The following is a 24,883-nucleotide window of genomic DNA, read 5'->3' as shown; positions in this document are numbered from 1 at the left end:
AGGCTTGATTTAAAGGTAGCTCAAAGTTCCCATGAGGGGGTGTTTTGTGCAGGGAGGGACAGGAACTGGATGGGAATGGCCGTAAGGATTAGTATGGCCATGGGCAGTCAATGGGTGGCCAAATAACCAAACACCACCTGCAAGCTTTTTGGCCCTCCTCATATGCCATATGCACAAAGTGGGAGGAAAGCATGCAAAGACACAAAATTAAGCATGCAAAGAGTGACCGACCACAGAAAGTGAGCAAAGATGCACCACATTCATGATTCACAGATTTTTCTCCAAAAAATGCCTTTCAACATTTGACTTTTCAAAAGTTGAACAAGTTGCCTAGAAAAGAGTGCAACGGTCTTGCCCAACAAAAGAAGAACACAGGTCACATCAATGGCAACCATCAACAGTTGGCACGGCAGTCCTTTTTGGTGTCTTTCCCTCCATCGTTTCTGGCTGGATGCAACTGCCAGACACTGGATGCTTGTAGATTGGTGTGCAGGCCATCACAAGGCTGCTCTTCTGTTTTGAGGCAGCTTCCTAGTTTTTAGGTGTTTTGGAGGTTAGTTGGACTCTTTTTTCATGCATGTGACGTGATGTGCCATTTATGATGCACCTGATGCAATACGCTCTTTTAAGGTATGTCTCATGCGATGCACCACTCATTTGCGCCCTTTTATGATGTGCCAATTTGCTCCACTTTTGCCCCATTATTTGCGCTTTGCTGCCTCGAGCACATCTTTTGGTAATTTTCCAGCAAATATCTACAGGGAAATGAGATGCGCAAAGGCGCAGGCGTCTCTTTGCACCATTGCACTTTTCACTGAAAACAGCATCTTTTTGAGAATGCGGTCACATGGTCCCCAAGTGTCATCAACACTATCCATACTGAAACTGTTTCATTAGTCTTTGCGTCTGTTTAGCGACCATTAATAACGTTCGCCCAGGTCGACAGCTCATGATTTAAGTGACCAGCCTTTACTTCACAATTTCAAATAACAGCAAGCCTCATCGAGCCATTCATCATTAGAAAAATGAGTACTGATAAAATGGGTAATTTATATATTGTGTTTATCTATTTAAAGTGTTTTATGGTTAATTAAACCGTTTAATAACAACACAATACATATAATACTTAAAAGCTGGGGGAATCGGGCATGAAGCACTATATTTTAGACAAATTATAGCTATATTTTTTCCATATTCATTGTTTAGTGCGCACATACCTTGTTCTTTTAATTTTGATAAAAGTTTATCCAGAACGACCATTTTCCCACTGTTGCAGACAAGATGTGTGTCAGTAGTGTAAGGAGGTCCAGGCTCTGCTCCATCAAAAAGGTATGGGTGGTTGCAACATTTTCTCAACTGCATTAGAATATTCAGCAAGCGCATCTTATCCATCTTCCCAGATGAATTTAGAATGTCAATATCTTTCATCAGAATTCTTGTGTACCTGTAAAGAGCATGAAAAGGTTAAGGTGGGATAGAGACTGTTTACAAATAAAACGTTAATTTTAGAACAGCTAGCCTCATTCTCAGCATCCATTAATATATATATATATATAGGTGGAAAGTCCACCAACTCAAATATCTTAATTGCAAAAATAATAATAAATTGCTACTGTATACAGTGGATATAAAAATAAAACAAGATAGATCTCTTCAGAAAGGTGACTGAACCTAAACGCATTGCGGCCTCTGCCCCTACTTAACGGTCCCCACATTGAAGATGATGATTGGCCTGATGTGTGCAATGGAAAATGGATATGTAGTGCATGCAATGTAATGAATAGTGTTGCAAGTCAGTGGAATGGCTGGCATTGATGCTGGATGGAATGGGAAATATCCTATATGTTTCTTCTATTGACACAGCCGATAGATGAATTGTTTTTCTTATAATGATTTATTGGTTTAAACAAACAAATTATATAAACCTTTAACATTTCTCCTTTCACATTTCCTCAAGTCAAAGACACATTTCTTCTAAAATACCAGTTCACACATTTCCCTTCTGGATTTTCAAGATCATGAGCTCAGCTAAAAGGGATATATTCAATCGGAGTTAGTTAAGTATCACCTCCTCCTTTAACACTAACTCGACGAATTTCAGAGCGGTCAAAGTTAATCCAATTTTCTCTGCCATTATGATACGTTCCCACCAGTCTTCCACTGACAGTGGGCTGCATAGTTTCACCTGGTCGCCCTGAAACTTAACTCTCTGGGTCTCATTACACGTTGTGCGGTAAGGGATTAACGTTACCGGTAAGGGAATGCCGGTATCGTTAAATCCCCATGCCAATTACGATCCGGATTACCGCTATTAGCTGCACCGCTAAGTACGGTGCCACTAATAGCAGCTAGTTCGCGGGCGCGCGACCCTTCATCCTGTAAATAGCGCCATGCCGCTAATAGCACACCATCACAAGCCATGCGGACATGCAAATAGCGGCATGGTAAAGCCCCAAAAAACCCTTTCCGGCATGGCGCTAATACCGGCATCGCGAACCACCCGTTAATAGAACTGAGCAGTGTTCCCACCTGCCACAGGTGGACACAATCAGCACAGGTGGAGGCAATGGAGACTGTGGCAGCACAAAAGGAGCACACCACACCCCTTCACACACCCCTTCCTACACCAAGATGGTTCCAATACTAGCAGCATTACATGGGCTGGAGGACATGATTGCAGTGCAGCAGCAACAACAGGCAGCACAGAGGAGACGCAGGAGGAGGAGGGCAAGACAGGCGCAGCAAGCACCACCAGGGAACCTAGTCATACCACAGAGGCAGCCACCAATCCCCAGGATCAGAGCCATCCATTTAACCTAACTCCTGAGCAGATACACACCCTATACCGTATGGACTGGGATACCATCACCAGCATCGTGGACATGATACATGACGACATTGTGAGCCTCATAGACATCAGAACTGCCATCCCCCCTCTACTGAAGGTGGTGACCGTGCTCCACTTCCTGGCCACAGGCACCTACCAGTATACAGTGGGGCAGATGCATGGCATCTCACAACCAGTATTCTCACGCACGCTGAACCAGGTACTCAATGCCCTCCTGAAGCATGCACCTGAACACATATTCATGCCACGGACTTCCCAGGAGATCGCAAACACCAAAGTTGGCTTCTATTCACTGGCAGGCATCCCAAGTTGCATTGGGGCCATCAACTGTACCCATGTGAAATTTGTGGTCCCACATCACGATGAAGTAGTCTACCAAAACAGGAAGCAATTCCACTCCATCAATGTCCAAATGGTATGTGATGCTAACAAGATAATCACACTGTTGTGCCCGATTTCCGGGATCAACCCATGATTCCATGGTCCTGCGGAACTCAACCATACCACGCTACATGGAGCGACAAGCAGGACAACGTTCGTGGCTACTTGGTGAGTAGCAGGGCAAGCACATGGCAGTGTGATTTGGGGGGGGGAGATACATACTCCAACTGGGTGTGATGTGGGGGGGAGAGGTACATACTCCAACTGGGTGTGATGGGGGGGGAGAGATACATACTACAACTGGGTGTGATGGGGGGGAGAGATACATACTCCAACTGGGTGTAGCCTGTCGTCCGTAGGACAAATGGACATACAGATGTACGCCAATGTCCATCAGGGAAGGCTGCAATGTACTTGAGAATAACCCACATGCAATTATAAGCTACACAACACAGAGAACAATCCAGGTCTACAAATATTACACATCCATCCACATCCACATTGCACATCATGCCACACCACATAATACACAAACCAGCAACATGGCATCAAGATGGTAATACAGTATTGGCGCAGCACAACATCAGTACAGAAATGTGCCCTTCAATGCATGCAAAGGGATCACCCCTAGCCATAGCATTGAACCACACACCTATAGCACCAGTGAAGTGATGCTACATAGCATGGCAACATCAATGTCGGAATGGCAGTACACTATCAGTGTGGTACCAAATATGCCTGGGCTCAGGTACACCTAAGACATGGCCTCACCCAGGACATGCCAATTGCTGTCGGAGGCATGAAACAGGCATGTCCACTTGCAGGGTCAAGCACACCTTTGCACATTGCAGTCACACAGATCGTCTGCATGCATGCTGGTAGTCGTGGATTTCAATCAGAATGCAAAGGTGATTTGTGTGACATGTACATGCCGCTCCAGAGGTGAACAGTAACAGGTCCTCATTCTTCCCCCCATACAGGCGATGCTGGCTATCCCCTGAAGAGGTGGCACCTTACCCCTGTATGGAACCCACAGAACCGGCATGAAGAGGACTACAATCGTGCACATACCCGTACCCGTGTCGTGATTGAGCACACATTTGGCCTTTTGAAGACACGGTTTAGGTGCATAAGCAGGTCGGGTGGCGCTCTCCTGTACAGCCATGAGAAGGTGGCCAAGATCACCATGGCATGTGTCATGCTGCACAATATGTGTATCAGACGGAATGTGCCACTGCCCCTGACGTTCAAATGCAACCACCTGATGAGGACGCAGGTGACGGGGATGCAGGTCATGCAAGAGGCGATGGCCAGGAGGGACGTGATGTGAGACAGCATCTGATCAACCAAATTTTCTGAGTAACATGTTTTCACTCTGTACGATGGATATGGGTAGTAATGCACTGGTGTCTGTGTTGAAGTGCACAAAGGACCCTGTCACCAATAAAGTACACAAAAACAATGAAGAAGTCCAAGCCTGTGTTTTGATTAATCACCAGTGTATTAATGAATTTTAAGATATATAAGTGCATGTCCCCAACCATCCCACCACCCTTCCGCCCTCCCCCCACAACAGTCCCGAAACATCCTTCCCCCCTCCCTCCACAACAGTCCCGAAATACCCTTCCCCCTTCCCCCCACAACAGTCCCGAAACATCCTTCCCCCCTCCCTCCACAACAGCCCCAAAACACCCTTCCCCCCTCCCCCACAACAGTCCCGAAACACCCTTCCACCCTACCCCCACAACAGTCCCGAAACACCCTTCCCCCCTCCCCCCACAACAGTCACGAAACATCCTTCCCCCCCTCCCTCCACAACAGTCCTGAAACACCCTTCTCCCTTTCCCCCCACAACAGTCCCGAAACACCCTTCCCCCCTCCCCCCACAACAGTCCCGAAACACCCTTCCCCCCTCCCCCCACAACAGTCCCTTATGTGTCTGGCACAATGTTGTTGTCCAGCTGCACACGTGGAAGGTTGACTCTGTAGTCCCTATTCCCCATTGCCACCAACAGCATTAGGAGGCTGGGTTGACGTGCGCCTGGTGGAGCGCGTGGAGCGGCGGAGGGGGCTTGTCTGCCTCGAACTGGCGGATGATGATGTGGCTGTCTGTCCCGATGGTGGTGGTGGGAACTGGCGGTCCATCGCGTCCGCTATCCGCGTGAGGACCTGCCCGAGTTGGCAAATCTCCCCACACAGCCTGTTGGTGCATGCTTCAATCGCCTCCTTTGAGTGCCTGGCAGTCTCTGTTATCTCCCCCCTGAGACGGGCAGCCTCTTCCACATGCTGCCCAACCAGCATAGTTATGTCCTCTTGGCGCTGCCTGATGCTGGCCAGGTCAAGGGCACTGTGGCGTTCCCGTGGTGTGGCTGCTGCGCCTTCCTCTGCAACCAGGACATCTGGTGAAGCCACCGGTGGGCTACTGGACCCTCCCATGTTGTCCTCGCCAGACTGGCCATGGACACTGGACCCAGGTGTTTGCTGTGGAGTTGCCTCGGAGGTTCCGGGGTGGGGGGGTTGGGGTGTGCATTTCCATGGGGAAATCTATCGGGTCCTCCACATCTGAGAGCGGCGCTGTGGCTGCCGCCTCACCTGTGGAACTTGTGGCAGCAGAGGGTGAGCCCTCGGTGACTGGAATCTGTGGTGGGGGGTTCACTTCTGAAGGTGGGGCAGTTGTTGCTGGTGTGGACAGTGGTATGGTAGCAGTGGTGCTCCTCCGATGTTTGGCACTCTGCTTGGGAACCCCTTTGCCCCTTGATGTAGTGGGGGTGTCCCCTGTGTCCTTGGTTTCTTCGTGGCAGGGGGTGCCAGAGTTGCAGTGCCAAGTTCTTCACTGTCTGTATGTGAGCCTGTCGGGGACAAAGAGGGGGATGGCATTGGTGACGGTTCAATGTACTTCATGCAGAATACATTATTCATGCAGTTGTGAGCATTGGGACTTCATTGGTAGGGATGCATGGTTCTGTGTAGCACTTGTCTCTGGTGATGCGTGCATGTGTGTGTGTTTGGGTTTGGCACTGACATGGCCAGGGTTGTATGCATGTATGGATGTTTGCACATCCATGAGGTGAATCTGGGCTCACATTTGGGGGGGACCTCAACATTCACAGTGCATACTTTCATGTGTACACTCACCTCCATCTGATGTAGTTGCCACACTATGCTCCATGCTCCCAACTCCCTCAATCGATTCAACACCGATCATGTTGGCGCAGGTCTCCTCCCACTCCTTTAATTTTATAGGCGAATCGGCTCCACCTCCTGTGGCCATGTTGCGGTTCGCAGACAGGATGCTGCGGACTTGGAGGCGGAGGTCATCCCACCGCTTTCTGCACTCGCGGACAGTGCGGGTGGTGGTGCCCACTGCACTCACTTTCAGGGCAACCTCTGTCCAGATAGCCTTCTTGCGGATCGGGGTCTCCGCCGCATGTCGTTCGCAAATACCACGTCGGCATTCGCTGCAAGGGTCTCAGTGAGCATTGTTAGCTCCTCGTTGGTGAACTTCTCCTTGCGCTGGCGGTCGGTTGTTTTTTTAATAGCCTTAGGCATGGCGAGGGTATCCTTGTGGCTTTCTAATAGCAAAGTTCTCAAAACAGGTCCAGGGGGCAGAGGATGGCAATGGATTGTGTTTTTAAAGATGGCCGCCGTGCTCCTTCCCGTTCCTGTGCGATGACGCTATTTCCAGTTCCGCTATTTAACGGTGACCGCTAATTGCGGTGACCGCTAATTGCGATGGCCGCTATTAGCGGTGACCACTGTTTGCATGTTGCGGGAGGTCGGAAGTGCTATCAGCGCTTTCATCGGTGCCGCTAAGAGTTTTTTTTCGGGTCTTTAGTGGCATGGTGGTAGGGTCATTACCGGCATGGAGCTATGCTCGTGTCCATGTACCCTATTAGCGCCCTCTTGCCAAGGCGGACATGTTGATAGCGCCATGCCGGTAAATTACGATTTTTAGCGCACAACGTGTAATGAGGCCCTTAGTTCCGTAACAGAATTGCATGTCATCATAAGGTGCCTGATAGTCTCTATTACCTCCGGTTCCCTACAGTATGGACAGGTTGCCTCCTGACTTTTGATCTGTTTCCTTGCCAACATAACATCTCTTGAAACTACGATATTAAGTCTGCATCACATTAGTAAGTCTCTGTAGTGAGCCAATGGGAACTTTATGAGATACCCTGGTAGTTGGTTTAGTTTCTTCTTTTCCCATATAATGGCAGGGCAGTGATTATCCATGCTTCTCTTATCTACAGTTTCAATACAATGTGCTTCCTGCAGTATTTTCTTAACCTTATTTCGATTTGTCATCAGCAAATCCATCTTGATGCTGCTGGCCTTCAGATATTCTTTACATCGTGATTTCCATTGCCCCAGGTGTGATGCTGGAAATGCATTGGAGGGACAGGGCCTCCCTGTCCTTGTCCTGAAGTCCTTTTTCATTTGTGTTCTGTATTGTTTTCTGCCCAGGAGTCCATGTGGGACTCCTGGCAGTGCAGATCTTCCTGTTTTTGGTTCGGTGTACAGCCCCATGCGATACCCTTATGGCACCCATGGGTGGGGATGCAACCCTGTGCCCCTAGTGTATGTTTTTGGGCATCTGTGTGTGACCCACATAGCAGGGTATGGGCTGGTGGCAGCTCCATGCTGAATTTGACAGGTGCTCTGAGTATCCTCCATTTTGGGATACCCAGGCCCTGCCTTTGGAATCAGTTGATTCCTGATAGGAAACAAGATGGCCCCTGTGGCCTCTTGCTTTCTATCGCCTGTTACCTTGTTTTCCCAAAGTCCCGGGAAGACCTAACTCTGTCCCTCCACCCTGACTGGCTGTTGGGTGGAAGTTCCATATATGGCGTTGTTGTGAAGTGCAGGCCAGACTGGCTGGAGCCTTCCCAGTGACTGTATTTTGTGGGTACACCCTGTAGGTGGGACCTGGAGAATGGAGTGTGTGACCAATATGTACTTCTTGTTGTGGATGTCTAGTTTCTGGTGTTTGACACAATGACTGAGACAGCCCTGCCCGAAACGGGTATGAATGCAGTGTGTAGTGTTGAATGGCTGGGTACTTGTCCCAATACACATTCATTGTTGTGAGTGTCTGAGAGGGAGGAGTATGGCCTGAATTCACTGTATAACTGATTGGCTGACTGATTGCTAAATGCCCTTCTGAGTGTATGGTTGCCTGAGTGTGACCCAGCAGAATGAATGAGAGATCAACTAGTATATCTGGGGGCCTCTCACTGCTAGAATTCGTTCAGAAGCTGAAGTTGATACTTGAAGCTTATCCTTGATCCGAGTCTGAAAAAGAAGGTTGACTGCTGTCTCCCTTCGCCGAAAGGCGAAAGCCATCTAGACTGATCTAAGAGAGGACCTGGTTAGGCACCCTCTTCCCGTGCTCTGAGGGGCCATCGAGCACGGCTAACCTTCGCCGAAGTGCCCTGGAAGTCAGACCCTCAAAAGGCTGCCGACTGGAGACGGGGACCGCCGAGGAGAACAAAGATAAGCATCGGACATTCCGTCCACCGTTGTCGACTAGGGTTTGCAGGTTTGCTGTAACCGCTGGAGGCCCATCGAAGCCGTGTTGCCCAGAAGAGGGGACCGCTTGACGCGGTGTCGCCGACAACCAGAGTCACACGCTCCTTTGCCTAAGACTTTTGATACATGGACGTGCTCGTCTGCACCGCCACCGACCTTGTCCCGCCAGAGAATGCCAGGCTGCCGATGCGCTGAGCAGCACCCGCCGGTGGGTTTCCCGCCACCCAACGACCTTAGAGACGCCGGACGACTCAACGCCCTTGCTGGGCCACAGTTCTTCACAAACTCTTTGCTGTCCTGAACTATCAACATCAAGGTACCCCGTACGCCTCTTCCTTGCAGGACATATTCGAATCATTGTCGACAAGCACCGCTGGGACCGAAGCTGCCGGCTCGACGCCAAGTTCACTTTCTTCGAGGGATCTCAACAATTCGTGGCTCTTGCTTTAAAGGGAGCCGCTCAAGAAGGATCCGTCGACAACTCGTCGAACTCTGCTATTCCAGGTACATTGGGGTGGTAGAAACATTATAGAAGGAAATAAGACTTATAGAATAATATATGGACTGGGCTTGTGATATATCTTTACTTTACAGGTTGCCCAGGTGGGGGGATCTCCACACAGAACTGTGTTTAACGGTAGAGGCCAGTATTCTGCCAAATTGTTCTAACCAACTGCTTTCCTCCTATGTCTTATGTTGGTTACCTGTATTAAGTGATTTGTGTGACATTTAACCAGAGTACAGTTGATGCATTTTGATGAAATCTGATAATTGTGGTACCACTTAGAACTGCATATATTTGCCATTGTAGATTTACTGAGCACAAAGTGAGTTATTGTGATTGTGTACATAACCTTGAACTTAATTATATAAAGACTGTGTTTTAACTAATACAGTGTGTGGACATTTCTTTGTGGGCGTTTGGGAAAAACACTGTACTTAAGAACCAGCCTGCATCACCTCCTGAGAAGCTAGGGCTTGTTTGCTCGACTACCTTACCAATAATAGAGAATCTTGGCTGGGGTCCTCTGTGCCTCTACTCTGCCATATAGAGAGCAGAAGTACAGACCCCCCCCACCAGTCTTTACACCAGTCTTTTATCTTTCATCTCTGTTGATTTATTCAAGATATTAAAAGGCACTGGTGCGTTCTCCATCATGCATTTTCTATACAGAGAGATGGTTTTACACATCACCATCGATGTCAGGGATTGTAGCCTTAACTCGTGCCTTATTGTATTTTCTGACAAGTGTAACGCTCACCTGATTCCCACGGAGGCGCTGATCCCGGCTGGGCTGCTATCGTTTCTTCAATGGAGAAGCGTAGAGCTCGGACGACTCTCAGGACTGGGCTTCCTCTTATCGAATGTCTGACTTGCAGGGTAAGTTTTCTGCAGGTGGAAGAAAAAGGGTTAATCACCGTTTGATGGGATTCCTTCTCCCACCAATCGCCAGTTTCTCCCACAGCCTAGCTTTCTACTTGTCTCGGCGAGCTCTCACCTTAGGCGTATAAATGCTGAGCTCTCCATCCTGCGTCTGGTGCAGGGGTGCGTGGATTCCAGTTACGTCACTGGATGAGTTCAGTGTTGAGGCTCAAGTCTTTTGCGGCCTTAGTTGTGGCACTGGTGCTGGGATGCCGAAGAGCGATGCCGCCGTTACTGCACGAGCCGATGCCTGTAAGTATACTGTAGTCTTTAGTCTTTAAAAGATGGGCACCTCAATAATGTCCCTTTTCCTTTGTTTCAGGCCTCGGGATGTTGTGGGCGTAGTTTTCCGTTGCCGCTGCACGTGCTTTGCACGTAAGTATAATGTCCGTTGGCCGCTTTTAATGGCACCTCTAATAATGTCCCTTTTCTAGTTTTCAGGTGCCGGGATGCTGCAGGCTTTATATCCGTTGCCACTGCACGTGCAGATGCACGTAAGTATAATGATCGTTGGCCGCTTTTAATGGCACCTCTAATAATGTCCTTTTTCTAGTTTTCAGGTGCCGGGATGCTGCGGTTGTCCTGTCCTGGCGTCAAAGGCGCCAGGACACGGTCCAAAGGGCCCCTGTAGGGGTCTGCTGGGTCCGGAGTAGTGGAAGACGGGTCTGCTTCTGAGGGCGCTGGGCCAGTCCTGGCCCCTCGGGAGTAGCGCCCATGACAGCACACCCCCTCAAGGCCCCCCCCAAACTTGTCCTCCCCAGGGGTTTTGGTTTATCGGGAAAGGTTAGGTGAATTTTCTGGACTAGACGAGGAGCATGGACGTGGTCATAGGGTTCCCATGACCTTTCCTGAGGTCCGTAGCCTTTCCAGTCGATTAGGTAGAATAGCTTCGATCTGATGATTTTAGAGTCCAAAATGTCTTTTACTTCAAATTCGGGCTCCCCATTCACTTGAATGGGCTCTGGAGGATTGGTCAATCTGGTTCCAGGTTGCATGGGTTTCAAAAGAGATACGTGAAATACAGGATGTATTCTCATATGGGTTGGCAATTCTAATTTAACGGCCACTGGATTAATTATGGCCGTAATTGGATATGGTCCCAGGTATTTGGGGTTGAAGGTGCGAGGCCCTTTAAGCGATAAATGTTTGGTGGACAGCCAGACTTGATCCCCAACCTGGTATTGAGGGGCATTGCTTCGGTGTTGATCTGCTCCTTTTTTGTACCTCTCTTTAGCTTGTTGTAGATGTGCAGTCGCTTCCTTAAAAGCTTGGGTAATAACGGTGTGCAATTGATCCACGGCGGGTGTTCCAAGATCTTGAGGTGGATCAAGGTTGGAGGTTCGAGGATGAATCCCATACAAGATGTAGAAGGGACTCTTCCCGGTACCCGAATGAACTGAATTGTTGTAAGCATATTCAGCTATCCAAAGGATGTCCTTCCAGTTACTCTCCGACTGTTGTAGCATGCATCGTAAATATTGCTCGAGAGTCTGGTTTGTTCTCTCGGTTTGCCCGTCGGTCTGGGGATGATGGCTGGTCGAAAGTCTTACATCGATTTGAGCTAATTGACAACAGCTACGCCAAAAGTGGGAAATAAACTGGCTCCCCCTATCTGAGATTAGTACTGACGGGGAGCCGTGTAGCCGGACGATGTTTTCAAGAAATACTTTGGCTAGGACTGATGCTGAAGGTAAGCCTTTTAGCGGAATGAAGTGGGCCATTTTAGAAAACAGGTCCACAATAACAAGAATGGTGTTGTACCCGGAACAGGAGGGTAAGTCTGTGATGAAGTCCATGGAAAGGGTATGCCAGGGACACGGTGGGATGTCTAATGGTTGCAGAAGACCAGCCGGCCTCTTCTTCTGACCCTTGTTTTGAGCGCACACACCGCAGGACATCACAAATTCCTTTATGTCTTTTCTCCACGAAGGCCACCAGAAGTGTCTCTTGACCTTTTCTGTGGTTTTGGCAATGCCAGGGTGACCCTCAATTAATGAATCATGATTCATTGTAAATCGGCGTGTGGTAGGAACAATCGTCCTTGGAAATAAGGCAAGTCATTGCTTACGGTGAAATCTTTTCCTTTTTGTAACCAGTTCAGTAAGTCTGTTGAGGTTACAAGTTGTTTAGTTTTTTCTTCAATATCCTCAATGGATTGTGAAGAAATCAGACCCACGATCCTTTGTTCAGGAATTATTGGTACAGGTTCTGGATTGGCAACGTTATCTCCCATTCCAATTCGCGAAAGAGCATCCGCTTTGCCGTTCTTGTTGCCGGGGCGATAAGTGATCACAAAGTCAAATTCAGCAAAGAATAGAGCCCAGCGAAGCTGTCTGGAGGATTGAGCCTTGGCGGTTTTCAGATACTGCAGATTTCCATGATCGGTGATCACTGTGACGGTGTATCTGGCCCCGAGGAGATAATGCCGCCATGCCTTAAAGGCTGATTTAATCGCTAGAAGCTCTTTGTCTGTGATGGTGTAGTTGATCTCAGGCGCCGAGAACTTCCGAGAACAGAATGCCACAGGATGCAGTTGGTTAGTCTCTGGATCTCTTTGTGATAGGACTGCTCCCATTGCTAAGCTGGAGGCGTCGGTTTCAACGATGTAAGGGAGGTCCGGGCGTGGGTGTTTCAGTATTGGCGCCGAGGTGAATTTAGCCTTTAGCTCTTGGAAGGCTTGTTCTGCTTCTGCGGACCATTCAAAGCGTTTATTTTTTCTTAAGAGGGCGGTGATGGGTTGTACCACTCGTGAAAACTCTGGAATAAATCTACGGTAAAAATTGGCAAAGCCTAGCATGCTTTGAACGCCTTTCACGGAAGTAGGAGACGGCCATTTGAGGATAGCGTCTACTTTTCTCGAGTCCATGTGGACTCCTTTGGGTGTCAGAATAAACCCCCCCAAAAATTGGACCTCAGTGACATGAAAAACACATTTTTCGAGCTTGGCAAAAAGTTTATGTTGGTGAAGTTTTTCAAGGACCGCCCTAACATGATTTCGATGGTCAGCTTCTGAAGATGAGTACGCAAGAATGTCATCTATGTAGACGACAACGCAGACATCAATGAGCTCTCTGAGGACATCATTCATAAAATATTGGAAGGCGGCCGGTGCATTGCATAGTCCAAAGGGAATCACTTGGTATTCAAATAGCCCATACTTAGTGCGAAAGGCCGTCTTCCATTCATCTCCTTCCTTGACCCGTACCAAGTGATAAGCTCCCCGGAGATCAAGCTTAGTATAAATACAGGCGTTTTTTACCTGGTCAAGGAGTTCCGGGATCAGAGGTAAGGGGTACCGGTTTTTTACTGTTATCTGGTTCAGAGCACGATAATCTATACAGGTTCTGAGGTCACCTTCTTTTTTTGGTACGAAGAACAGAGCCGAGGATGCAGGGGACTTCGACGGCCGGATAAAGCCATTGGCCAGGTACTGGTCTAAATACTGTCGCAGATCAAGGTTCTCAGGCTCGGTAAGGGCGTAAATCCTACTGCAAGGGGGAGTTGCACCGGTTAGCAAATCTATCTGACAATCGTATGATCTGTGGGGTGGCAAGGTGTTAGCCTGTTCCTTTTGAAAAACATCTTGGAACTCTCGATACTCTAGAGGTAATTGTGGACCGTCAGCCGTTACTGATGCTAGGCCAATGTTGGGTCGTGGATAACAAGTTGATGTGCACTCTGGGAACTTTATCGTCTTTGCTCGCCAATCAATCTGAGGATTGTGTTTCTCCAACCAAGGAATCCCTAGAATTACTTGGAATTGAGGAGCCTTGATCACGTCGAACACAATTACCTCCTGATGCCCGTCTTGGCCTAGTATCGTCACTTCAGTAGTGGTATGGGTCACTGGTCCGGAGGCGATTTCCGTCCCATCCACCGTGGTAATGACGTCTTTAACCACCTTTGGACAAAGAGGTAAGTTCACCCTGGAAGCCAATTGGCGGTCCACACAATTTCCAACTGCTCCGCTATCAATGTATGCCTTAATTGCATGCAAACGATCCGGTTGCTCTGGGTTTACGAGGACCATTGGCATTATGAAGTGCGAGGTCAAAGAACTGTTTTTTACGCTCGGCAAGCGGACCTCTACACTTGTCGGGCGAGGTCATTTCCCGGCTCAGGCTTTTCAGAACTCTTATCAGAAGCTCCCACTGTCTTCTTAGGTGGTTTCACCGGGCAATCTCGAAGAAAATGTCCTGAATTTCCACAATAGAGACATAGTTGCATTTGTCGTCTCCTGTCGCGTTCTTTCTGGGTTAGGGGACCCTTTACAACCCCAATTTGCATAGGTTCGACGGCTTCAACTCCTTTGGTGTGACTTTGAGGCTTAGGGAACACTCGTGTTTCAAACCTGGATCGATCCGCCTTTCTGTTTTGTAGTCTGTGATCCAATTGGACCACCAAATCAATGTACTCTGAACAATCCTGAGGAGGATTCACTACCTGGGCAAGGACGTCTTTGAGTTCGCCACGCAAACCCCTGTGAAAAAGCGTGATTCTTTTGTCCTCAGGCCATCTGGTTTCCACGATTAGCCTATTGAATGATGCAATGTAGGCCAAAAGATCTTGATTGCCCTGTCGTAGGGAAAGGAGTTTGCTGTCCAGGGCCTGCCCCTGGGAATGCCTTGCAAAAAGTCTTTCCATATTTGCCTGGAAGGTCGGGAAATCACGAAGGATCGGGTCATCCTGTGTAACCAGAGGGATCGACCAATCAGCGGCACTGCCGCTAAGATACGAAAGCACAAAGGCTACCTTAGTCTGGTCAGTCGGAAATGCTGCAGGTCTACAAAGAAAGTGCAATCAGCATTGATTTATAAACACTGCAAACCTTTTAGGGTCACCAGAGAAGCGTTCAGGCGGTGCCAATGGCACATTTCCGGGTAGGTTGATTTGAACAGGATTGGCTGAAGCCGTTGGGATATAGCTCTCTCCTGAATTAGGTAGCGGGGTTTGCCCCGCTTGTGTCTGTAATAACTGTCTGGCGAGATCATCAGTTCGTTCTTTTGATATTATCAATTCCCTCCTAAGGGCATTCGTTTCCTGGTGGGCAGCATGAACTTCAGCTCTTAATTCCCCTAATAACTGGGCCAGTTGGTCTGTGTCGGAAGTTTCCATAGCGACTGGGTAGGAGGTTATTGGTGGGCTTTGCGTTCTGTAACGCTCACCTGATTCCCATGGAGGTGCTGATCCTGGCTGGGCTGCTATCGTTTCTTCAATGGAGAAGCGTAGAGCTCGGACGACTCTCAGGACTGGGCTTCCTCTTATCGAATGTCTGACTTGCAGGGTAAGTTTTCTGCAGGTGGAAGAAAAAGAGTTAATCACCGTTTGATGGGATTCCTTCTCCCACCAATCGCCAGTTTCTCCCACAGCCTAGCTTTCTACTTGTCTCGGCGAGCTCTCACCTTAGGCGTATAAATGCTGAGCTCTCCATCCTGCGTCTGGTGCAGGGGTGCGTGGATTCCAGTTATGTCACTGGATGAGTTAGTTGAGGCTCAAGTCTTTTGCGGCCTTAGTTGTGGCACTGGTGCTGGGATGCCGAAGAGCGATGCTGCCGTTACTGCACGAGCAGATGCCTGTAAGTATACTGTAGTCTTTAGGCTTTAAAAGATGGGCACCTCAATAATGTCCCTTTTCCTTTGTTTCAGGCCTCGGGATGCTGTGGGCGTAGTTTTCCGTTGCCGCTGCACGTGCCGATGCACGTAAGTATAATGTTCGTTGGCCGCTTTTAATGGCACCTCTAATAATGTCCTTTTTCTAGTTTTCAGGTGCCGGGATGCTGCGGTTGATGCGGCCGCTTCTGCGCGTGCAAAAACTGGTAAGTTAAGATGAATGCGATTGCCTTCACCCGAACCCCTTTTTAATTATGTCCTTTGCCTTTCAGGTGCAGAGAAGCTGCCGAAGAGAAGGCCGCGGTTAGCTCCGTTGCAATCACGGATGGATCAGGTAAGCGGGCGCGGCTGCGAGCGAGTTGCACTTTTCTAATCTTATGTTTATTCTTTGCAGGTTTTGCCGGTGACTGGATTCCTGGTAAGTATTGTTCTGTGTCTTTCTTCATCCACAGGTTGCTGCGCGGAAGCTGAAGATGACTCTGGACCTGGAATGCAGGAGCCGACTCGGTGAGCGTCCTGCTGCTGCTGCAGAATAACGCGAAGCACGTGTTTTCCATCGGGCGTGGTTTAAATAGCAGAGAAGTGCTTCCAGTGTGTGTTCTTCCACCGGTTCCAGAGTTCCTGAATGGAGGGAATAGTTCCTCCCAGCCCTGATGGCTGGGGACTTCAACCAGACTGGAATGTTCTGGGTAAATATGCAGCATGGTCTGCCTCAGGTAAGTCCACCCAAGCATTATTACACTGTTTATCAATATGAGCCCGGCGCCTATGGCGCCGGGACTGAAACCCTTCATGAGCCTGGCGCCAAAGGCGCCAGGACACAGTCCAAAGGGCCCCTGTAGGGGTCTGCTGGGTCCGGAGTAGTGGAAGACGGGTCTGCTTCCGAGGGCGCTGGGCCAGTCATGGCCCCTCGGGAGTAGCGCCCATGACACAAGGCATTTGGCAGTTTCAACACCTTCATCCAATAAGATCCCTCCAAGGATCCCCATGTTTTCCAGGACATATTTAATATAACAGTGATTCCGCCCCATAGGTCAGGACAAGCACCACCTTTTGCTTATAAAAGTTGATAATAGGTATCATTGAAAATCTTCCATCTATGTAAGACTATCCCCTGATTTATGAACTTTTTGAGCTTTTCTTTTATCATTAGGTATTGTCCTTTTTCGTCTATGTTTTTGTTAATCCGGACTCCAAGGTAGATCGTTGTGTCTACAATTTCTAACTTCGGGTTGTTAATAGTCCAGTTGAAAGGTCATTTTCTTTTGTTTACCTCGAGCAGATGTCATTATCATGATTTTTGACTTCTCAACATTTGCCTTCATCTTGTTTTCCTCAAGGTAGTCTTTAAATGCATTGAGTCGCCTTTGTAGGCCGACTCCAGTCTGTCAATAAAGACCAGACTGACGGAGTAAAGTATCCATGGTATCACCCCTGCTTTCATTTTAGGTGGAAAAGCTCTAATGTTCCTTTGCGATTCTTCCATGTCCGCCATATACAGGCTAAATAAAAATGGTGCCAACGAGCATCCCTGTTTTATACCAACATATGTATTGATCTTTCTCGAAAGTGATCCATCATCAGATAGCGGTACCTGAATAGAGGTCTCTGTGTAGAGGGCTTGGATAGCTTCTATTACATCCTCTGGGCATTTCCATTGCCTTAATTCGACCCACAAGCGTTCTCTGTTTGTCTGCGTCGAACGCTTTTTCTAGGTCTATAAATCCAAGGTAGATCTTTGTGTTGGTTTCCAAGGCTCTTTGTTTTAACAGGTTTAAGATAAATAAATTTAGCAAAGTTCCCACTCTGTTTATAAAACCTGTTTGCCGCGGGTCCAGTATACCCGCCTCGTCCGCCCATTTCTTCAAATCTCTCAACAAGATGGATGCAAATAACTTGCCTATAGAGCCTAATAAGGCAATTGGCCTATAATTCCTTGGGTCCCCACAATCTCCTTTTTTATAGATTAGTACTACAATGGGCTATTTCCTTGATGTTGGTATGGTCCTGGTCTTTAATATTTGTGTAAATAGTAGCATAATCAGGTCTCCCAAACTGTCCTCATTCTTCTTCAATGTATACTTAGAGCGGCCTTCCGGGCTGGCCGCCCTTGAGGAACTCAATTTTTCGATCATCCATCGTATTTCCGCTCGATCAAATTCAAATGTCGAGGAATCCTTTACTCTGATACTCCTTTCAGTGTTTTTTGCTTGCTTCTTACTGAACAGCGAGGTAAAATGTTCTATCCAGCGTTCTTCCGATACCTGCCCCATTGCAAAGGCTGACTCAAAGTTGTCTCCATTATTAATAATGTCCCATACATTTCTTGCATTGTTCGCACAGACGACAGCAAGCATTTTTTCTGCCTCTCCTTGTGCTCTTTTCGTCTTGGTGGCGCGAGTCCAGTTCTTATAGGCTTGCTTACATTTTCTTATCCTTTCCAGTCTATTGTTACTGTCGTTAAGTCTCAGCTTTCTCAAGTCTGTTCTGTACTTTTTCCTTTTGGCCACCAATTCACGATTGTATACGCGTTTCCTAGTTTCTGTTTTATTCCTACCTATTTTTTCTCTAATTTCAAATTCTTTTAGTAGCCATCTGTATTCTACTCCCATGTCGGTGGTATCTCGCCGCCAGCTTCGGGATTTCAGTTTGCTTTATTCTTAACTTATTTTACCCCCATGATACTTCCATTGGGTCCATCTTTCTTTTTTCTGGCCTCCTTACAGGGAGCTCCATGGTGATTGCTAATAGATCATGGTTGCTTACTTTTTGCCTCTTTACTTCAAAGGTCTTGATTAGCTGCAAGGTGTTTCCTGATACGAAGCAATAACCTAAGAAAAATCGGCTTGCGCCTCTCCCCCATGTCTTGGCTCCATGGAGATCACCCCTTGTCTGACCATTTAGCATCTTCTAATCTTGTTGCTCCATCTCCTTCACCCATCTTTGTGCTCTCCCCTCTAGTTGTGATTCAGTTTTTGGGCTCCCTTCTTTCTCTAGTAGTTGAATATTTAAGTCGCCACAGATCATGATTAGTTGGTTCTTATTCTTTAACATCGAGTTATCCACCTCTTGCATTATGGATTTGATGTATTTTTGAGTTATGCACATCTTTACACTCCGGTATGTATTAATCAGCAATATTTTAAGTTCCTGTTTATCCATCCATTTACTGATTTTTATTATCTGGACAAAGAGGCTGGGAGTAGAGTGTTCCAATATCTCTAGGCCGCTGTCGATCTTAATCATGACCATAAATCCAGCAAAAGGCCGTCCCTTAACTCCTTTCCTAGATGGATTCAGATATATTTCGTAGCCTTCACATATCGGTTTATTTCTTATCCACGTTTCCTGTAGAAACAGCACTTGATACATTCACATTGAGTCCACATTTCCTGTGAACAGTGGTTTAAAACCTCTTGTACTTGTTCTTCGAGAGAGCCCCTGCTATCCAGGACCAATCTTGTTCCTTCTCTCCCCCTTGTTTCAGTTTTATCGCTTTTATTTGCTTTCTAGAGTTTCAATGGTGAATCTTAATACTTTGTCCTGGGGTCCTAGGGAGAACTGATTTTGCTGCTTGATTCCATTTGTCTCATTCGATTTCTGTTTTATTATGTTGTTGTTGTTGTTTGGGGATCTCCTCCGATCCTTTTCACTCTTATTCAACTCCATTTCCACTGGGGCTTTACTCCCCCCCCCTCATGTTTTTTACCAACCTCCTTTCTTCTGTAGCTCATAGCGCTATTTTGACTTTAGGGCTCCGACTAGGCAATCTGTCCCGGTCCTTATATTCACTTATATATATATTAACTCGTAGCCTAACAGGACTACTTTGTATTTGGAGTCCAGTAGGGTCTCTTTAATTATAAGCAACTTTAAATGCAATGTTACCCAATATAATCTTCTTTTGTTGACAAACTCTACTATCAGAATGTCCTCAGATGAGAGTATCTCATAGAGGGTATCTGCTGGAAAATCTTCATTGCATTTTCTCTGTTGAGAATGGTCATTTTAGATCCTTTGACTATCTTTTCAAGTCGCACTTCACAACCCCTCTCCTCTCTCTGGGGCTTCTTTTCCAATCCTGCACATCCTTTTTTTTCTGGGGTTCTGCCTTAGGCCTGATTTTGCCTATGCCCCTTGAGTCCTTCTCATTTTGATTCCCTATCGTTCTTTTTTCTCTTAGGGACCCCTTTCTTTTTTCTTCCATCGTTTTAAAATCTGCATTTGTTTCATCTTTTAGGATGAGACTTTCATCTTCCTCCTTTGTCTTATCGGTTTCCCTTCTACCTTTGGGATATTTCTCCCTCCCCTTACGATCTTGTGTTTGCTCTGCAGTTGGCTTCTCTGTCAGGCCCCTCACCTGTTTTTAAATCTCCTCCCACTCCGAGGAGTTCAGATTCTCCCATTCCTCATCCTCCTGACTATTATCTAAAAGTTCAATCAGATCACTGAAACATGCTTCTGATGCCGAGTCTTGCTCTTCTCATTCCATAGGTCTTATTCTTACTCCAGGTGAATCTTCCAATGCTTGAATTTCAGTTATTTCCTCTGGCATCGTCGTTCTCTTCTCGGTCGCTTTGAGCATTGCGTTACTTCCAACCTGGGTGGAGTTCTTATATTTCTTAGGAATGCTCTGGATCCATTTGACTTTCTTTTCAGTATCGATTTGAAATTTTTAGTTTTTTTGCTCCTTTTTCTCCTTCTGGGTTGCTTGAGTCTCTGTCCTTTGGGCATTATTATTTTTTCCTATTGAGGGAGCCGGTTGAAAAAATTGGGACATTTGTTTTATCAAGTCTGCCTTTAGTTTTCAAAGGGTGCAACTCCTTTCCTTCTATCTGTTTCTCTGTCGTGCTTTGCTTGTTCATCGTGTCTACTCCCAATGGTCCTATACTTTTACCAGTATTTTGTGCAGGTGCATTTTGCCCCTTCGGGGCTTCAGATCTTTTAGCTGTTTCAGTTTCAATTAAATAGAGGTCGTCCTCCATCCTTGGGGTCCCTTTATCTTTTTGAGGTGTTTTATGTCTTGGGGCTTCAGGTATTCTTTGCAAGTCTTTGCCAGCTCCCTCTTGTTTATACCAACTTCTCATCCACTTACAGTCCTCTATTATTGCCTCCCTTAATATAGTCTCCTCCATAAAACTCTTAATTCCTAACATCTTCGAATTAGCCTTTACACTGGCTGTATTCAGATCTTGCAAAGAGGAGTTTATAGCCTTGTATAGTTTTATGAAGGGGCTACTGAGATAGGCAGGGCTGCCATCATAGTATTTTGAATATGGGCATGTTCGTCCCTCCTTTCCTTCTCGATTTTATCATTTTTTCTCATCTCATTATCTTCCTCATCCTTTTTTGTTGGTTTCTTCCCTTCTCTGGGATCTCCTGCTCCCTATTGCGGTTTTCCGTCACATGCTTCTCAGCCATTGGGGTCTCCAAGAAGAAGGTAGATTTATAAGATGACTGTATATGGTTTGTTTATCCTTTCTTTTTCCCCCCGCCTTATGGTCGAGGATTTCATTTCTTGATCGAGGGCTGCTATTTTTTCTTTTATAAGCAAGAGGCTATTTTGTATCTCCCTTGCTGTCCTTCCTGTGAGGTCAGATATATTGTGAATTAATTTTTCAGCCAAGGCTGAGTTGCTTACTTCTTTTGCCTTCAAGGGCGTCTTCTTAATAAATCCAGCCATATTCCTTATGGTTGGCTCCTCACTCCGTATGGGCAGCACGACTCTTTCCGAGTTACCTCCGGTTAGTGTATTGTTATTACTTTCTTTCTCTCTTCTTAACAATTCCTCTTTGTCTGCCCCCCATCTCGCCACATCTTGCTCGTCCAATTCTGGATATTGGAATATCGTATGCTCTATCTCCGGGGCATCACATCTCCCTGATTGCCATGATAATTCCTCCATCTCCTCTGAGTCCCGGCTATCTGACTCACAGAAGCCCAGTTCTTCTGACCACTTGTTGCAATGTATAGCTTCCAAGCAAATTGCTAGTCGAGCCTCCACTTGTACTTTCCATAGTATATCCTCTTTAGTTGTTGCTTATGCTTTCCCTTTCAGCTAACATGCTCTTATTTAATTTTTTGCATTCACAACTCTCATTTTCATTGATGCACAAGGGTGGGGGGGTTCCTTGGGTAGACATAGCTCGCCTGGTACCTTTTAGTTTGGTGGGCAAATGTACCCCTCCCAGTCTTGATCACACCCTGTTTTTTCATCTTCCACTTCGCTGTGCTCCAGTTGATTCCCATCTACCACCGCAGATTCTTGCATAGGTGAGGAAGGTTTTTTTTCCCCTCTTCCCCGATCATTCTCCAGAACCTCATGTCCTTCCAGCGTTGGGCTTCTCATGACCGCGCAGGCTATAGGGCTTTCCGCCTCTTCAATAACCTCTCAGCGCTCCTCCCACTTCTTTAGCCGGGACATGCATGTTGTTAATGGCATATTTGTATGAGTGGAGTTTGATATAGCAGTCCTCATCTGCTGGGTGAGTACACTCTCAGGTGAATGTTCAGGTGAATGTTCCAGCCCCACCCGCTCCCCACCACACGATCTCCTATTTTATTCAACTGGCACCGCAGCAAGGGGGTTTTATGCTGCTCTTCTCCGTTTTCAGCAAGGGGCAGGTTTTTATCCTTTTGGTCATTCACCCCTTTATCGCTAAGCATATCAACAGATAACTTCCCTCCTAACCGTCGCCAGAGTGAACTCGAGGGATTTACACACAGGTCTCGGCAGTCGTAGTTCTGCGATCGCACACGGGGGCGACAGCGCCATAATTGTGCGTTGCCTCACTTGAAGTCTAGTCCTGGTGCCAGTCGGCTCCCCGTCAGTCTGGGCGGGTTCCGCCATCAATCTCTTTTGGCCCCGCAATCCCCAGTTTACACCAGCCAACACCTCTTACTCACCACTTTCACTCCACTTTTGCTGGAATAGATGTTTTTAAGTGGTTGGCTGTAAGGTGTAGCCCAGGTCACACTGCCACGGTGCAGCTCCTCCTCTGAAAAGGGCCAGAAGTCGCTCCAGGCACCAGCCAATACCACTTACTCAGCACTTAACCATCACTATTTGCAGGGAACAGCTGCCTTGGAGGCTAGGTAAGCCCCTTGTGATTTTCCTTGAGCAGCCCAATAAACGTTGCCACCTGTGCGTGTTCGCCAGTGCTTTTTTTCCTATGTCGAGGTGGAGCGCATGCAGGACTCTTTACTGAGCTGGTACGACTACGTGTCTGTCTTTCTTCTTCAGAGCATGCGCACATCTGAATTTTCAATGGATGACACAAAACCATATACACATTTACTTTCACCTGTAGCAACAAAGCAGGGATTATGTTTTGACTCAGCCTATGGGATGGATTAAGGGTTTAACAAAAAAGTAGGCTTTCTTTAGGAATTCTACCCTCAATATTTCCATCCCTCCCCAAAATTAGGTCTGCCTTCTTGGTGTCTGTCACTCAGAGATTCTGAGACTAATCATCCCAAACTTGGATCTTAGTTTTTGCTGATTCTTTTTTGGTCCCTGCTGCATTCAAAGGAGTCACACACACACAAAAATACACATGTGGGTACTCAAGCTTCCCCTCTGGATGGCAATGAGTCACTTTGCTATTCGGGCATCCAAGATCTTTGTTTATAATTTTAGGCCTCTACACCAATTCATGATCTTTCTAAGCACTGAGGTTATAGGGGCTCACTCCTCTGCCATTACTCCTTGCTCTGCTCTTTCCCACCCCTTCCCCATGCTTCTCCTTTCATACCACCTCTTCCCTTTCCTTTCTCCCCTTAAACCACTCTCTGATCTCTTTCTTTTCATCTCCTCTGGCATCTCTCTTTCTCCTCACTTGCTCTCCATCTCTTCCTCCTGTCCTGTTCTCCTCCCTTCCTATGTTTTCACTATTCCTCCTCTCTTCCACTCTTTTGCCCTCCTCTCATCCTCTTAATGTTATCTGCACCCTCACCTCCACCCTCTCTTTTACTCCACTTCAGCTCCTCTACATTGCTCTCTCTATACCTCCTCTACACTTCCTTGGCGTGCCATGCTCTCCCCTTCTCTCTCTTCTCTCCACTAGCCCACCGCTCTGCCACTCTCTTGCTCTCCTAATCCCTTCTCCTTTCTTTCTCCCCTCTACTTCCAAGCTTCTTTGCCACGCTCTTTCCACCATAATACCAACTAATATGCACTCTGAATTTTAACACCAACAACGTCATTCTGTTGGCTCCTGTTTAAATAGATCTGCCCGGGTTCTGGCTGAGCCGTGTAACGGTGTGAAAGCCACAGCTGTGTGAGAGGTCCGAGAAGGCCTGCATATTGTTTGAACTACCAATTTCCTATCTCGTTTGTTGTTGGCAGCTGACAGCTCTGGGGCCCTGATTCCCAAAGCGTCTGCCATATGCCATTTGTCACTGATAGCTCAAAAAATGCTGCAGCACCTAGAGATGGTTCAAGGGTTTCTATTAATTGATTCAGCGGGGTGTTGGGGCTGTCCATCACTTGTGTGTCTATAAATTCTGTTTTCCACCCTAACCCAGGCATCCTTAGCCCCAGGTCAGTATCTGTGGAATACTGATTGTCTAATGTCTAAGCAGTGTGACTATTTGTCCCTTCTTTCCAGACGGGAGCCCCCCCCCTTTGAGGATAGGGAGGTGAGCCCATTCAGCAAAACCCACCCTATGGGTCTTAGCAAGTAGGACCTCACTGACATTGACTCCCGTCTTGGGGACAAGGACTCTCATTGCCTCCTCTGCGGCCTATACGACTAAACTACTCAATGCAGCCAAACCTTTTCTGTCTACGGATAGTTACTCACCATCGCTCATGCAGCCATTGGCTTGAGGATGGACTACTGCAACATCCTCTTCACTGGCACCTCTTCTTAAAACATCCAGAAGTTGAAAGTTATTCAAATATAATGTGCACCGAGCAGCCCTTAGCATCCCCAAAAGAGAACATTTCCGCTGCCAGGAGATCAGTACATTAGCTTCCCATCAAGACACACATTGGGCCTCGTTGCAAGTATGCCGGTCTGGAAAGAGCGGTGCCGATAGCACTGTACTGGCACCGTTTCCCAGACTGCCATATTCCGAGCCACAAGT

The 24,883-nt window shown here is 47.2% G+C and overlaps 1 protein-coding gene across 3 annotated transcripts in view; it reads right to left on the bottom strand.

Annotated features, from left to right (window-relative positions):
- Positions 1 to 24,883, bottom strand: part of LOC138480867 (probable global transcription activator SNF2L1) — a 1,964,402-nt gene that overhangs the window by 883,805 nt on the left and 1,055,714 nt on the right. For all 3 annotated transcript variants that reach the window (XM_069612650.1, XM_069612651.1, XM_069612652.1), the window contains one exon: positions 1,218 to 1,444. In XM_069612650.1, the coding sequence (XP_069468751.1) occupies positions 1,218 to 1,444 (227 nt within the window). The remainder of the gene's footprint in view (positions 1 to 1,217; positions 1,445 to 24,883) is intronic.

This window comes from Ambystoma mexicanum, chromosome 5p (assembly GCF_040938575.1).
Source record: "Ambystoma mexicanum isolate Mex_15411 chromosome 5p, UKY_AmexF1_1, whole genome shotgun sequence".
NCBI classification, from domain to species: domain Eukaryota; kingdom Metazoa; phylum Chordata; class Amphibia; order Caudata; family Ambystomatidae; genus Ambystoma; species Ambystoma mexicanum.
This window is presented reverse-complemented; position numbering and strand designations above follow the sequence as displayed.